The following is a 14120-nucleotide window of genomic DNA, read 5'->3' as shown; positions in this document are numbered from 1 at the left end:
GGTCACTGGTACAAACAGTTGAACTCACAACTTATGTACAATGAAATTTGGGAAGGTTGTATTAAAATAGCAAACTTTCATGTTTATGTCTTCCACGATTTCATCCAACAAAACGTTACATTTTAGGCACAAGATTAAACAAATTTATAAGAAATTAATATAATGTGAAAACATCGATAGATTAATATCGATGTTTGCAAGAATTGTCATTACATCGATATTACCATTGATGTTTCTCCACCCCTAGTAGATTTGGTTTTGGAAAATTCCCGAAATCGCTGCGAGGCTGGAACCAAGTCGATCCTAGCACAAACCCATCCAAAAGCACAAATCCCGCAGATATATAAAGATCCGCAGCTATGGCCGACGATTGGGGTGAGTTCCCAGGGGCGTGGGCGTCAGCGGGGGCGGTGCGTCATTTGGGGCGCACAATAAACGTGGTCGCCGTGGTCGTTGTTGCTGTTGTTGTTGGAGTGCCATGCAACCAGCCTTGAAGAGTATTTTTAGCCAGTGCGCCCGCCAACTAACCGTATTCGAAACCCTTTTTATTTTTCCGATTTCCCTGTGATTCATTCTGTGACCTGGCAGAATCAGCAGCAGACAGTGAAGTGGTCATCCTGCCGAATGTAGCCGCCAGCGTAAACAAATGGGAGGGCGAGGACGAAGATGAGGACATCAAGGTGCGCCACCCACTACCCAAAAATCCAACAGAAACCGAAAGCAATGCTATATGCAGATCGAGCCACGAGCACAACAACAAAGAGCCACGGGCCAAAACTTGTTTTTGTGTGCACTCGGTTTCACTTTCGTTTCGCGCTGTACACGTGTGCACTTTCGCAGCATACTGACCCAATCTTTTGCCCACTCCCCATCCGCAGGACAGCTGGGAGGACGAGGAGGAAAAGAAGGACGAGGAGAAGCCCACGAAAACAGAAGCCCCAGCCAAAACCAAGCCAAGCAAGGCACTAAAGGCCAAATTGGAGCAGCAAGCGGTAGAATAACCCCTAAACCCTATAGTCATTCAGAGTTTACATTACCCATTCGGGATCCTTGACCCACAGCGGCTGGAGGAGGAAGCGGAGGCGGAACGACTGGCCAACCTATCACCCGAGGATAAACTGGCCGAGAAGCTGCGCCTGCAAAAAATCCAGGAGGCCTCGGACCTCAAACACGCCCAAGATGCCTTCGGCGTGACGAGTACGAGCGGCGGCCTCGATGCCTTCAATCCGGAAAGCAAGGAGGAGTTCAAGGAGTTCGGCGCCACGATCAGCTGGAAGGTGGCCCAGTTCCGGGAATCGGAGCACTTCCCCCAGTTCGTCGAAGATCTGGTGCGCAGCCTATGCGTGAACCGTAAGTGATTAGCCGGCTTACACCCAAATAAACCTTATCTGATCTGATTTTCCACCTTATCAAGTGAGCGCCGCTGACATCAAAAAGGTCAAAATGAACGTGGAGATATTGCACTCGGAAAAGCTGAAGCTGGAAAAGGCCAATGCCAAGAAGCCCGCTGGCAAGGGCAAGGGCAAGGTTACGCTGCGCACCGAGAACGACGTGAGTCCTTGGATCCACCTTTACATTTGCTGATTATAACTAATAAAACCCTTTTATCCGTAGGACATTGACGGTTACCAAAAGTATGGCAATGACTTCACCGAAGACTATGACGACTTCATGTGAATAGGAACTATATTGTAACCCGCATATATCTAATTATTGAATACATAGTTGCTTGTTGAAGAGTTCTTCTTGTTAGAGATGCTGCGCAGGAAATTGAGTCCTTTGTTGAATATAAAGAAGCAGAACCTATATAAATATGTACATATATATTTATATGACCGTACAGAACACAAAACAAAACTAAACACAGTCAAGTCAGTCAATCAAGAAACCTCAACGAACACGCAAAACCAACTCCAAACCGAAAGAATATTTAGGCAACTGACTTATGGCAAATGCATATGTATGTCGTATTCGGAATGGCTTCTTGTGAAATTCACTTTTGTATAAAGAATAAATCTACAGATCGATATTAAATGGTAATGATTTTGTTGGTTGTGGGCTTATGGGAAATTGTATGGGTTAACATATTTTTTTTTTGACAATTATATATATTTGTTTGGGATACATTTAATTTCATTTAAAAATTTAAAGAACTTTTAAAATAAAAAAATTTAAATCTGTTGGGCTATTTTACACAGTAAATTTCAATTTTTGTTGCCTTAACAAAATATTTTAAAAATGGTATTTATTTTAATAAATATCCTTTTTTAAATTAAAAAATAACGAAAGTTATAAAATATGTTTTTCGATCATTACCATTCGCGCCTAAAATCTGAGATCTGGTAACCTTATTTGAAGGCGTTTCATTGAGAATTGTTTTGTTTGTATGGGCAAGAAGAAGCATTGCAAGTAATGTTGCTCGATTTGGCTTGATAAAAAGGCTAGATAATTAACCATGTCATTAAGATAATTATAATCCTGTTTAATTTTAGACCTAAAATCTGAGATCTGGTAACCTTATTTGAAGGCGTTTCGTTGAGAATTGTTTTGTTTGTATGGGCAAGAAGAAGCATTGAAAGTAATGTTGCTCGATTTGGCTTGATAAAAAGGCTAGATAATTAACCATGTCATTACGATAATTATAATCCTGTTTAATTTTAGATTGGCTGATGTTATAAATTAAGACATGGCGAAAAGCTCGATTGGTCAACCAAATTTTCCCATTAAATCGTTTATCGGAACTCATCTAGCTATAAGCTAGCACTAAACTAGATAGATGCCCATCTCTAAAGCGGTTCAATACACGTGCATGAAGTCAACAACCAACAAGAATGAGTGATTTCAACAAGTATTGCCAAGGTTTAACGAAGTTCTGGGCCTCTTAATGCAGCTTACTAAATCCTTGCTCATTACAGAGGCTGCCGAAGAGGAGCTGCCCGACTCGGAGGATGAGGAGGACATCGGCGACGAGGACACCTGTAGCCCCCAGGAACTGGCCGCCGAATTCCAGCTGAAGTACAAGCCGCAGGATGAGACCAGCGTGTCCTTGCAGCGGGAATATGTGCTCAGTCTGGCTGCCGATGAGGGATTCACCCGGGTTGCTGTCGGTCTGTCCAGTTCGGCGATGCACATCTACAACTTGGATGCGGGCGCCGGGAAACTGGCTAACTTCAGCTTTCTGCCGCCCACAGACTCCCCGCAGCCTGTCAGCATTTGTGGCATCCGCTTCCTTGACGAGGGACCCCACAACATCGTTGTGGGAACCACCGATGGCTATGTGCGCCTCTACGATCTACGGCTGAAGGGCGAGCAGGCGAGATTCAAGTACCGCCACAAATACCAGGAGTGGCCGGTGCCCAAGTCAATGTGCTGCTTCGATAGGAACGCCAATGGGCGGGTCATCTGCTGTGGCACCGAGCAATTCGAGAGCAACGCCTTCCTGCTGTTCCACGACGTTCGGGAGCGTCGGCAGATGGGCTGCTATTGTGAAAGCCACGAGGACACAGTCACCTCGGTACGGTTCCATCCCCAGAATCCGGATCTCCTGGCCACGGGCAGTGTGGATGGGCTGATAAACATCTTCGATGTGAAGGAGGCGGAAGAGGAAGATGCCCTGATGAGCACATTAAACACCGAGAGCAGTGTGGGCCGGCTGGAGTGGCACAAAAACGTCTACGACAAGGACATCGTGTCCTGCATCACAACCACGGGCGATTTTAAGAGCTACGAGAGCGAGGAGGGTGACGAGGTGGCCTCCTTCCAGCGGACAGATGTCACGGCAGCAATAAGACGCAAAAACGCGGCCAACTTCAACCTGATTGGTGCCCACAACCAGGAGGACGGAGGAGTCTTTCTGCTGGCGGGCACGAATTTCAACAAGGGGTGAGTGTTTAAATGACTTTTCTCTGGTACCCCAAACTAACTACTTATCTTTAAGGGAGATTCTGCGCTCCGTGAGCGTTACCAACAAGAATGAACTGCAGCCGCTGGCCAATTTTCAGGGAAACAAGCAGATCGTGAGGGACAGTCTGTTTGATTCCAAGAAAGGATTACTGATAACGGGTGGCGAATCCGGCATTGTTACTGTTTGGTCACAGGACCCCAGTGGAACCCCAGGCAGCAGTGACAAGCTGAAAGTTAAGAAGGAGAAGAAGTCTCGTAAGAAGGCACCATATTAAATGTTTGTTATTTAAAATTTAAATAAAGATTTACTGAATTAAGTAATTCAAATTGTCCTAATTAGGTGGCAACCCTTGGCGTTGGAAATGACAGAGCTACCAGATCACTGTGAAACGATTTCGTTTGTTGGCTGACAATGAGTGTCTGGTTTGAAACCGGGTCGGTACGTAAGAGGCTTACGTTTAGCTTATAAAATTTGTAGCATACTTTTGGCAGATCTTGTTAGGTTTACGTAATTCTTACATATTATCTACATGAACTTTATTCCAAAAATGTAATCAGGAAAGTATGCAATGTTTTTGAAAGAAGAAGAAGAGGAAGAATACATGGCGCCTTAATTCAAAAATATTGAATTTTTTTGTTGTGTAAAATATAAAAAAACGGCAACAAAGTTTGATATTTTTAATTCATCTGTGTTAAATTAAAAATGTTTAAAGTAAGTAAGTAAGTATGTACATCCTATTATAGAATGCAATATTTATTTCCTTCTTTTTGTATTTAATTCTAATATTTAATACGAAATATTTAATTCCAAATTCAAAATGTATTTATTTTTACTATTCCATTTTAGTATCAGTATGGAAAGTTTTATATAAAGGTTATTTTATTTAATCCCAATATTAAATATTTAATACGAAATATTAAATTAAAAAAGCAAATATTCATTTATTTCATTTCATTTTTAACAATATGGAAAAGTTATATGTTTTGAATCCCTTGAGGGAAATCGGCTGGGCTCTGTGTACCAGCAATAATGATTCAATTCACCCTCCAACCTGCGCACTCATTGCTCACTTTCTGTTCGCAGCAAGCTCAGCTGGATAAAAAATTAGCACGTCCTCAGGGCAGATAAACGCATCCTTAGAACGTCCTCTGCCCCTCCCACCAGCCATATTACCATCCATATTACTATCCATATCCATTCCAAATCCCTCATCCTCATCCACATCCTCATCCCTTCGCACAGAGAGCGGCCCAATTAGTGCTGCAGTAGGCATTTCGAATCCGTGCCCACAAATCGGCTAATCCGCTGCCACTGCCTGCCTGTCCAGAGTTCAGAGTCCAGATTTCCGAGAGCGGAGTCCAAATGTTGACAAATACAACACCTACGATACAAATAAAATTGCTACAGAAGTACCACCTAAAAACGGGCACAACCGGAACGACTTAATTTGCTCAAATTTACAGAAATTACAGAAATGGGAATGGAAACAGAGGAAGATATCTCGACGCCGCCACTGAAGCTGTGGGTTTGCTCCTGCCGAGCGAATCCAACGTGGATGGGACCCCGAGTGGCCCAGAGGTCCTGCCAGCCTCACTCAAAAACCGCCACTCACCGTGGCTAATTGCCCATCAATAAAGGCCCCGGGAATTCCTTCGAAAACTCCTCCCAAAAACTCCGAGTCTTCCGTTTGCCGGGCGAAGAATTCGTCGAGCAACCAAAATATTATGGTGTGCCCCGCTGTTCTCGCACAGTCGGCGCGAATTTGCTGCGGTGAGACGATGCTGTTTTGCAGGACCTTCTATATTTTTTCCTGAGTTCCCTTGCTCCTTTGGCGGCACTGTGTGTCCTGTCGTCGTTGTTTTCCTGTGATTTGACATGTCTGTTAGCAGGATGCCTGACCCTGAGTCCTTCGAGTCTGAGACTCTGTGTTCCACTTTGATATGATTCGTCAATGCGGTGGACTACTGCTACTGCTCTCTCCAAGGACCCTGCCTAGAGGTCCTGCCCCCTCCCGCGACTTTTGCATCTGACCCTGCACTTTGCGGCTTTCCAGCAGCGTTTGTTGGCGAATCTGACCCCGAGCTCCTGCTGCTCAGCTCCTCCGCTTCTCCGCTCCTCGCCTGAATCGGAATTGGTCACAGGCTCAATTGAATTGCCTCGGAGACCGCAATGCGCTGTATTTATAGTAAACGTGTCCGATTGATTTGGCCACCCGTGGGAGACTCTGTCACAGATGCCGCGATTTGCATCTTTACTTCTGTATTTCTTTACTTAAAGTATCCCTTGACTAGTCCTTAGTTTGGTGGCACTTTAAGTTAGCAGGAATTGGGAATTCGCAAATTTTATTTTGATGGATTTATTAAAAAATGTGTTTTTTAGTTCAAATATTAGAATTTTATTTAATTTGTATTTTATGAAATCTATAATAATAACGTTTATTTATATTAAAGTTTAATTTAGATTTTTGATTTACAGGGTGATACTCTGGTTCGAGTTGATGGACTTAAAATATTTATGTTCCAGGATATAATATCTTACAAATGGGTTATAATCTTAATTTATTAACAGGCTTATTTATTGTGCCCAATTTAAATTTCAAATTATTGGAGTACATCCTTCTTTAGTGGTTAACAGGTCTGTTCTGAATTCAAACTTCGAGAAACTTTGTCAAATTTTATCCGTTTGCTATGGAACCTGGAAGATTTTCAGTAAATATTTTATAACTTATGAATCTTAGATAACTAATTTAGAAAGCCGAAATACTTGCCAGTATGTGCCTTAACAGTGTGTATTATAGGATAATTTATAGATTTTATAAACATCTTTCCGATCTTATAACTTGATACGAAATTAATTTAATATAAATAATTTCAAAAAATGTAAGAAATGGCTACACTTATTCAAATAATGATGTTTTTTCTTCTTTGTTGACCGCCCTCATTGATGGTTTGCCAGGCTGGTGGTTCTCCTAAAAATCCCTGCCCTCCAAAAACACGATCCTAAAAAAGAAACCGCTAATCATTGGGCCGCACAAAGAGCGGACAATCGCTCACCTAATTATTTGACCCGATTGTGAAGAACGGTCTCTCGGCTCGTGGACGCTTTTTGTGGCCTCTTTTTGTTTCACAAAAAGCGAGCCAATTTTTTTCTTTCTAGACCACTTTGTTGCTCTTTTTATGAGTTTTTTCCATTGTCACTTTTTCCGGGTCTGCTTCGAGGACCACGGATCCTAGATCCTCGAGAGATGCCTGCCCTACAAACCTCCTAATTACGGCAGTTAGTCGTTGTCCTGAGGAACGGACATTCGGAAGGACATGCGTCCGTTTTATTGCACGTTCGAATTTCCACTAAAAATTGGGCCGAAAAAAACTAGGTAGGACTGTAGGACTATATGGAAATAGAGACTAGCAAAGCGGACGCGCCTTTTTATTGGTGCACCTTCGGCGGAACCGCAGGACAACGAGGGCACAGGAAGGATCCTCGGGGAATCGAGAGCGACCTCGCTGCATTAGAAAACTAGATCAGTTTTTTGTTCTGTCCGGCCAATTTTTGTGCCCTGCTCTCTTTACGGTTTATGGCCCCGTTTTCCATTTCCACATCCCGATTCTTTTGTTTCCGTAGCAAACAAATTCTGGATGGAATTATGGTATATGGTATATGCAGATTTTTATGGCGATTTACGGCGATCTAGTTCGCGGAATGGGAGTATCCTGTTGTGAGGACCTTAGCCGGAGGACCTTAGGCCGTATTAGGAAAGTAGATCATGTTTTTTGTTCCCATTGTACGCTTTTTTCGCTGCGCTAGTTTTTTTCCCCGAACCCAGCGAACTGCTCTAATTTTTTAATTCTTCGCGGGTTTTTATATTGGGCTCCTGGAAAAACGCGGACAAGGTTAGCGCTCTACTTACCTGTAATTGTGGCCATAACTCCTCGCAGTGCTCTCGTTTTTAAGAGCCATTTGTTCTCGATGGCATTCATATTTTTATGAGGTCGTTTCCTTCCTTCGGGCATAAAATATGCCAGTTTGTTTTGTCTCCGGCAATTATTGGAAATTTTAGCTTCGATTGGGTCGCTGCTTTTCCTCGGTGGAAATGAATAGGTTGTGCCATAAAAATCTCTGGGCTCTGAGTGTAGTGAAGTTGTTTTGTATAACTATTAAAAACATGAGGCAATAGTTTGCTCGAACTTTCATCAAGTGCTTTTTTTATATACTTCCCACATAAACGCCTGCTAATTCGTCGATTGTCTAGGAAAGTTTTCTCTGAGCTGAACCACTTTTTTATGATGTTTGTTAGAAAATTAAATTACTTATGTTGTTATACACTCCTCAGACATTTTATGGTTATTTGAGTGCGGGGAGTAAGATTCCGTCTCAAGTGGAGGATGCAAACCACCACATTTATTCGAGGGATGATGTGCTCTAATGCCTCCACCAAGAATGGGAAGGTCTCTTTGAGCAGAGAGTATACAGCTTAATTTGAGAAAATTGAGGCGGAGCTAGACAAATACATTATAAAAATATTTTAAAGTATTTTTTAAAATGTTTGCCTGGAAAAACCTACTTTTATACATAAACTATCGAGTAATTTTGAAAAAAATATCCATGTGATTAAACGGACAATTGTAAGATTCCTGTTTTATTGAAAGACGTTTCAAATCCATATAATATAATATAATATAATATATGTATTAGTATCCAGTTATTAGGAAAATTGAACTTTATTTGAAGAACTTAAAAGTCTGAATAAATAACAGACACATTTTATAAGTCTTTAATTTAGTGAATAGTATAATGATGCGAACAATAGTTCTGATTTAAATATTTATATCAAGACTTTTCTGATTTTGGCTTTCCAGAAATGTTTTCGAGTATGTACTGACTTTAAAACCATTTCTTATATATACAATTTTAAAATCTTTCAGTCATCACAGTCAATACGGATTGTATAAAAATACCTTTCTTTAATAATTAATAATTTTCGTTAATGGAATAAAAATCCTTAAAGACAAATACAAAATTTAAAAAGGGTCATAGTATAAAAAACTGAGCAATCCTTGGCTGGCACTCTGCCCAAAGAATAGGTCTTTAAGGATTTCGCGATGAATCACTTACTCAACACATCCTTCTCCCGCAATCATCATAAATTTTTGGCCTTTTTGTTGTAATTGTTTTATTACAGAAATTACTCAATCATCAAGCATAATTCCCTCGTTTTCGTCGTTTTATTGCCAATTTTTGCACTGTCTCTTGCCTTTTTCCCCGCCCTTCCCTGCCCTTCCCTTCAACGTTTTGCGAATTTTAGCCAGTATTTCCATTGCGCAGACAATCCGGCCAGTGTGTTTGCCATTTACTTGCCATGATGACGGGCATAATCAGCGAGATCGGCGCTTTGTGAGTGCAGAATGTGCAATAAACGGGCCAAACAAATGGGCTAGGGATTCGCTTCTTGGTATTTCGAGTTGAAGAAATGCGAAAGTGTTTGCGTATCGGGATCGATGGGTATTGGGATTGAGTAAAGGCAGGTACTTCCACTGCTGACTGACAGACAGACACTTTCGCCCAACCCAACCGATCGCCATAAAGGGTATTTACTGTCGCTGCCGCAGCCCCGCTTGACGACTTAACCCAAGCGGTCCATTCTCCGGACGGAGTCAAAGACAAAGGCTCCGGCGGTGCACAATAGGCAAGGTTGTAGGTTGTGGGTAGGGTTCGGTTCGGTTCGAGCCTCGCGAACCTTTCCCGGCCAAGAAGGCTTGCATTGGGCCTTTTCCAGGTCACCCAGCTAGGTAGTTTACGCCGCCTCGACGAGTTAATGCCAATGCAAATTGCGGCGCAATATAACCCAATAATTTTAACTAACTCGCAGGAGCGCGATATCCTTCTTGGTTACCCGGTAATGCATAACAATGGAACTAGAAATGAAACTGGGACAGATCGGAGATCGTAGAGCTGAGATCCCAGAGATCTCTATGGGTTCCTCGCTGTGTCTGCCGTGTTAATCCCTTTGCCATCAGCCAGATTATTAGTCAATTGCAGAGTTTCGCTTTCGTCCTCGTTTTCGTTTCACTTTCGAGTTAGATTTTATTGCAGCATCTTGAACAATCGGTTCAGTTCTGTAACATGCTGTGCTCTACTTTCTTCGGGAATTAAAGGGAATTTCATTGCCTAGATCGAGGGACCCTGACTATATACCGAAACCGGGTTGCGAAGTCAGGGGATTCCGATTCCGATATACTATCCTAAACTATCCTATCCTATCCCATGTTTATTTGTTTGCTGGGATTAGCTGAGGGCTTGACTTGGAACCCGGTACCTCTGCCCTTTTCATTAGAAAGTCATAAAAACACATAATAATGATGTCGAAGGGATTAGGGACACATATAAGTCCAGGTCCATAGTGCAATTAACGGACTAGCGAACTGGGTTATTTTTTGCGCCGACTTAACCCTGATCCGCGAGCTTAACCCGTTTGAGCAGGTAGTTCCAGGTCCTACATTTTTTTTTCACCAACCCATGCATATCCACCCACTATTTGCGCAAGCTGTCCCCCAAAAAGGACACTCTTTCCCGGTACAGTTGCCTCTGGGCATGATTATATCATCATAATAAATGTTTTGCCAAACGAAACCGAAAACTTTTCAAATTAAGTCCCAGCAACTGGGCTCCCGTACCCCCATTATCCGGCTCTACAGAGATACCAAATGGTTATTGCGGGGGTCGGGTGGTTGATAAAGTTCAGCAAACCGAGCTATACTATACCAAACACAGTATAATAGCTAGTGTGAGGCTGTTAAACGTGCGGCATTATATTAAGACTTGATAAAAGCGCAAATAATTCGCTGGCTGGGCGATCGATAAATATATATATGTATAACTTGGGACCCGACCCCCGATACATACAAGGCACCCCACAAACAAGACACCACCCAACTGAGCGGCATAATGCCATATCATTCTTGATGAAGCCGATAAAATCCCATTATTAAGGGGGTTCGACCATCCCGCTTGCTCCCGCGGAGAAAGCCGCCTGCGGGCGGGCGAGACAAAAGATTCGCTCATCCGCTATGAATACCAAATCGGAGCTCTCTCTCCAAGATTTCCATGGTGCTCCTGCTGCTCCATCCCGCTGCTCCCGCCTCGTAATCGCCGCTCAGCAGTCCAGCATCCCAGCAGTAGATTCTCTCAGTACCGCAACATTAGCACCGCTCATTTGGCTGTCCCTTTCGCACTTGCCTGCCTGACTGCCATTGGCTGAAAAGTTCGATGGCTGCCATTTGCCTGCGGAGCGGTGAGGTATAAAAGGTCGCGGGGTGGCTGAGAGCAGCACACTCGAGCTGTGACCGCCGCACAGTCAACAACTGCCTACGATTCTTTGATTCTCCCAATAAACCGAGAATTCTCCTATAAGTACCATAAAACACTCTCCCAAGATGCACGGATATCGAACCTACAACATGGAGAACCACCATGCCCACCACGCCGACGACAGAAGTGTCGACCAGAAGCCCCTGGTTGTGGACCTCATGGCCACCCAGTACGGCAAACCCCAGACGCCTCCACCCTCGCCAAATGGTAAGTTAGAAGATGCAGCTCCTCCAAAGTGGCAATTTACTAACTGCTTCTTTTTCCCCTCTTTCAAATAGAATGCCTCTCCAGCCCGGACAACTCCCTGAACGGCAGTCGTGGATCTGAGATCCCTGCCGACCCCTCGGTCCGTCGCTATCGCACCGCCTTCACCCGTGACCAGCTGGGTCGCCTGGAGAAGGAGTTCTACAAGGAGAACTATGTGTCCCGCCCCCGTCGCTGCGAACTGGCCGCCCAGCTGAATCTGCCCGAGAGCACCATCAAGGTGTGGTTCCAGAACCGCCGCATGAAGGACAAGCGCCAGAGGATCGCCGTCGCCTGGCCCTATGCCGCCGTGTACTCCGACCCCGCCTTCGCCGCCTCCATTCTCCAGGCGGCGGCCAACAGTGTGGGCATGCCCTATCCGCCGTACGCCCCCGCCGCCGCTGCCGCCGCTGCTGCCGCCGCCGCCGTGGCCAGCAATCCGATGATGGCCAGTGGAATGCCACCGATGGCCATGCCCCAGATGCAGGCCATGCAGATGCCCGGCCATTCGGGACACTCGGCCCATCCGTCGCCCTATGGACAGTACCGCTACACACCGTACCACATCCCCACCGCTCGCCCAGCACAGCCGCATCCCGCTGGCCCTCATATGCATCCGCACATGATGGGAACCAGCGCATCGGGATCTGCCTCCTATAGCGCCGGTGCCGCCGCCGGCTTCTTGGGCGCCCTGCCCTCGGGCTCCTGCTATCCGGGATTGGGTGCCGGTCTGCCCAAGACCCAGACGCCGCCGCTGGACCTGCAGTCCTCCTCATCGCCGCACTCCTCCACGCTGTCGCTCTCGCCAGTGGGATCCGATCATGCCAAGGTGTTCGACCGCAGTCCAGTGGCTCCATCAGCTGCTCCAGCTCCCCTCCTGACCACCACCAGTCCGCTGCCCGCTCCTGGTCTCCTGATGCCCAGTGCCAAGCGTCCCGCCTCCGACATGTCGCCGCCGCCGACGACCACCGTGATTGCGGAGCCCAAGCCTAAGCTCTTCAAGCCCTACAAGACTGAGGCGTAAGCCCCACATCCTGGCAGTGAGGCCACCCCTCATCCTCATCATCCCCCAAAGATTGTACAAACTAGTCTTAGTCATCCAACCCTCCCCCTATTTATTCCCGCGAAGATTGTACCATACTGTAGAGTTAAGTAGCTAAAAGTAGTCATAGTTAAGGCACAAAATCAAAAATAAATGCGAAAATCACTGAAAATTAAACGATTCATACGACTTCTGGGGATTTTGGATACAGATGCAACTGCGGAGGAAGGTAAAACTATATACAAGAGGGATTGGGAAAGTCAATCTTTAAAGTTAAGTAACTAAACTAGTCATTATTATAGCAAAAAATCAAAATAAAGTCTGGGATCTATAAATATTAAACGATGCATACGACTACCTGGGCGAGTGAGGGAGTTACGCATAGATACATATACCTGAGCTGCTTTTATGGACCTGGCTCTTTGGATTAGCCGTGGAGAAACCTGGCGGGACAGCTGCTCTTCGATGACCTTCGTAGGGAAACTGTCACAAATCGAGCGGAAGAGCGTGCCGAGTGCGAGTCCTTCGGAGTGGCCAGTGGCCCACCCACAATCAGGAGTAGGAACCTCGGGCACGGATGCCCCGGCGGGGAAGGAAATCGGCATCCACGGGGGATTGGCACAAGCCAATGGCTTATTAATGCGATTCGAGCAGATCCAAGCGGGAGGGTAACCCGGAGTCACCCCGCTGGGCGGCGACCTTGGATTGGAACTGGGCCCATTGCCATTCCTGTAGCCATTCCCGAACCCACTCCCTGCCACGCGTCAGGTTGCATTGCCCATGGTATCAATTTCGGTGTCCTCGGATTGGATTGGGCTCGGCTAATTAATTGTCACCTCACCCGTGGAGTCCTCTTCCCTGTTCATTTTCCTGACTTGTGTTTATTTTCTCTTTTCTCTTTACGACGTCAAACAATTGTCATAATTGAGAAATCATCAGAGGGGAGAAGCGTCGTCCTTTCCAACTCAAATCCCTATTTAATTGCCAGGCAAAACATGTGTTTCAATTGCTCAGCCGGGCTGAAAAGGGGTGTCAATTGCTCATAATCCCGCAGCTAAAAAACCAAAGTCAGCAAAAAAAAGTGGGGTGGGTAAACGGTACGAGGATATTACACTGAAAAAACTATATTAATTTGTCATTACTATTTACAAATATTTGCATTGATTTTGTTGTTTAAATTCTTGGACAAGTTAATAGTAACATCACTATTAAAGTGCCTTGTTTTTTTTTTTCTCCATGTAGTTTGTTTTACTTATCTTGGGCCGTTGATTAGTATTATCACAATTAAAATTGTATCATAACGATCTTCTTTTTTTAAGTATTTTGATGTAGTGTTAAAAATTGTAGGAAAATTGTGTTGTAACTTTAGCTCATAAGAAATTGTTGGATCCGATTTAAAGTTCATTGAATTTCCCTAAAAAAAATCATTCTTTGGTAGCCAAATGGTAAAAGTGTTGAACTCCGATAATTGTGTCCTTGGTTCCATTACCAGTTATAAAAATAATAATTAAAATAAATTTTAAAAAATATTTATTTTGTTGAAGTTACATGTTTTGGGACAATTCA

At 44.4% G+C, this 14120-nt stretch overlaps 3 protein-coding genes across 3 annotated transcripts; all 3 read left to right on the top strand.

The window, feature by feature from the left end:
- The first annotated feature begins 216 nt into the window (after positions 1 to 216).
- On the top strand, positions 217 to 2040 carry eIF3j (eukaryotic translation initiation factor 3 subunit j). The gene is made up of 6 exons (XM_017073933.4): positions 217 to 375; positions 589 to 680; positions 879 to 992; positions 1062 to 1350; positions 1415 to 1551; positions 1615 to 2040. The coding sequence occupies exons 1-6, from the start codon at positions 360 to 362 to the stop codon at positions 1675 to 1677; spliced, it is 711 nt and encodes a 236-aa protein (XP_016929422.2). The 5' UTR covers positions 217 to 359; the 3' UTR covers positions 1678 to 2040.
- A 680-nt stretch (positions 2041 to 2720) lies between these two features.
- Positions 2721 to 4224, top strand: LOC108009513 (WD repeat-containing protein 89). The gene is made up of 3 exons (XM_017073932.4): positions 2721 to 2859; positions 2916 to 3882; positions 3938 to 4224. The coding sequence occupies exons 1-3, from the start codon at positions 2832 to 2834 to the stop codon at positions 4176 to 4178; spliced, it is 1236 nt and encodes a 411-aa protein (XP_016929421.2). The 5' UTR covers positions 2721 to 2831; the 3' UTR covers positions 4179 to 4224.
- A 6998-nt stretch (positions 4225 to 11222) lies between these two features.
- Positions 11223 to 12677, top strand: eve (even skipped). Its single transcript, XM_036813360.3, has 2 exons — positions 11223 to 11476; positions 11548 to 12677. The coding sequence occupies exons 1-2, from the start codon at positions 11335 to 11337 to the stop codon at positions 12534 to 12536; spliced, it is 1131 nt and encodes a 376-aa protein (XP_036669255.2). The 5' UTR covers positions 11223 to 11334; the 3' UTR covers positions 12537 to 12677.
- The last annotated feature ends 1443 nt before the right edge of the window (positions 12678 to 14120 follow it).

Source organism: Drosophila suzukii, chromosome 2R, assembly GCF_043229965.1.
Source record: "Drosophila suzukii chromosome 2R, CBGP_Dsuzu_IsoJpt1.0, whole genome shotgun sequence".
Taxonomy (NCBI): Eukaryota; Metazoa; Arthropoda; class Insecta; order Diptera; family Drosophilidae; genus Drosophila; species Drosophila suzukii.
The sequence above is the reverse complement of the archived record's forward strand: the minus strand, read 5'-3'. Positions and strand labels throughout refer to the sequence as shown.

Excerpts from the sequence above, each read along its gene's own strand:
- eIF3j (XM_017073933.4), top strand. Across the intron at positions 681-878 it reads ACGAAGATGAGGACATCAAG|GACAGCTGGGAGGACGAGGA; the intron begins GTGCGCCACCCA and ends CCCCATCCGCAG. Across the intron at positions 993-1,061 it reads CCAAATTGGAGCAGCAAGCG|CGGCTGGAGGAGGAAGCGGA; the intron begins GTAGAATAACCC and ends CTTGACCCACAG.
- LOC108009513 (XM_017073932.4), top strand. The coding sequence starts at position 2,832 with ATGAGTGATTTCAACAAGTATTGCCAAG. Across the intron at positions 2,860-2,915 it reads TTTCAACAAGTATTGCCAAG|AGGCTGCCGAAGAGGAGCTG; the intron begins GTTTAACGAAGT and ends TGCTCATTACAG. Across the intron at positions 3,883-3,937 it reads GGCACGAATTTCAACAAGGG|GGAGATTCTGCGCTCCGTGA; the intron begins GTGAGTGTTTAA and ends CTTATCTTTAAG.
- eve (XM_036813360.3), top strand. The coding sequence starts at position 11,335 with ATGCACGGATATCGAACCTACAACATGGAGAACCACCATGCCCACCAC. Across the intron at positions 11,477-11,547 it reads GCCTCCACCCTCGCCAAATG|AATGCCTCTCCAGCCCGGAC; the intron begins GTAAGTTAGAAG and ends TCTTTCAAATAG.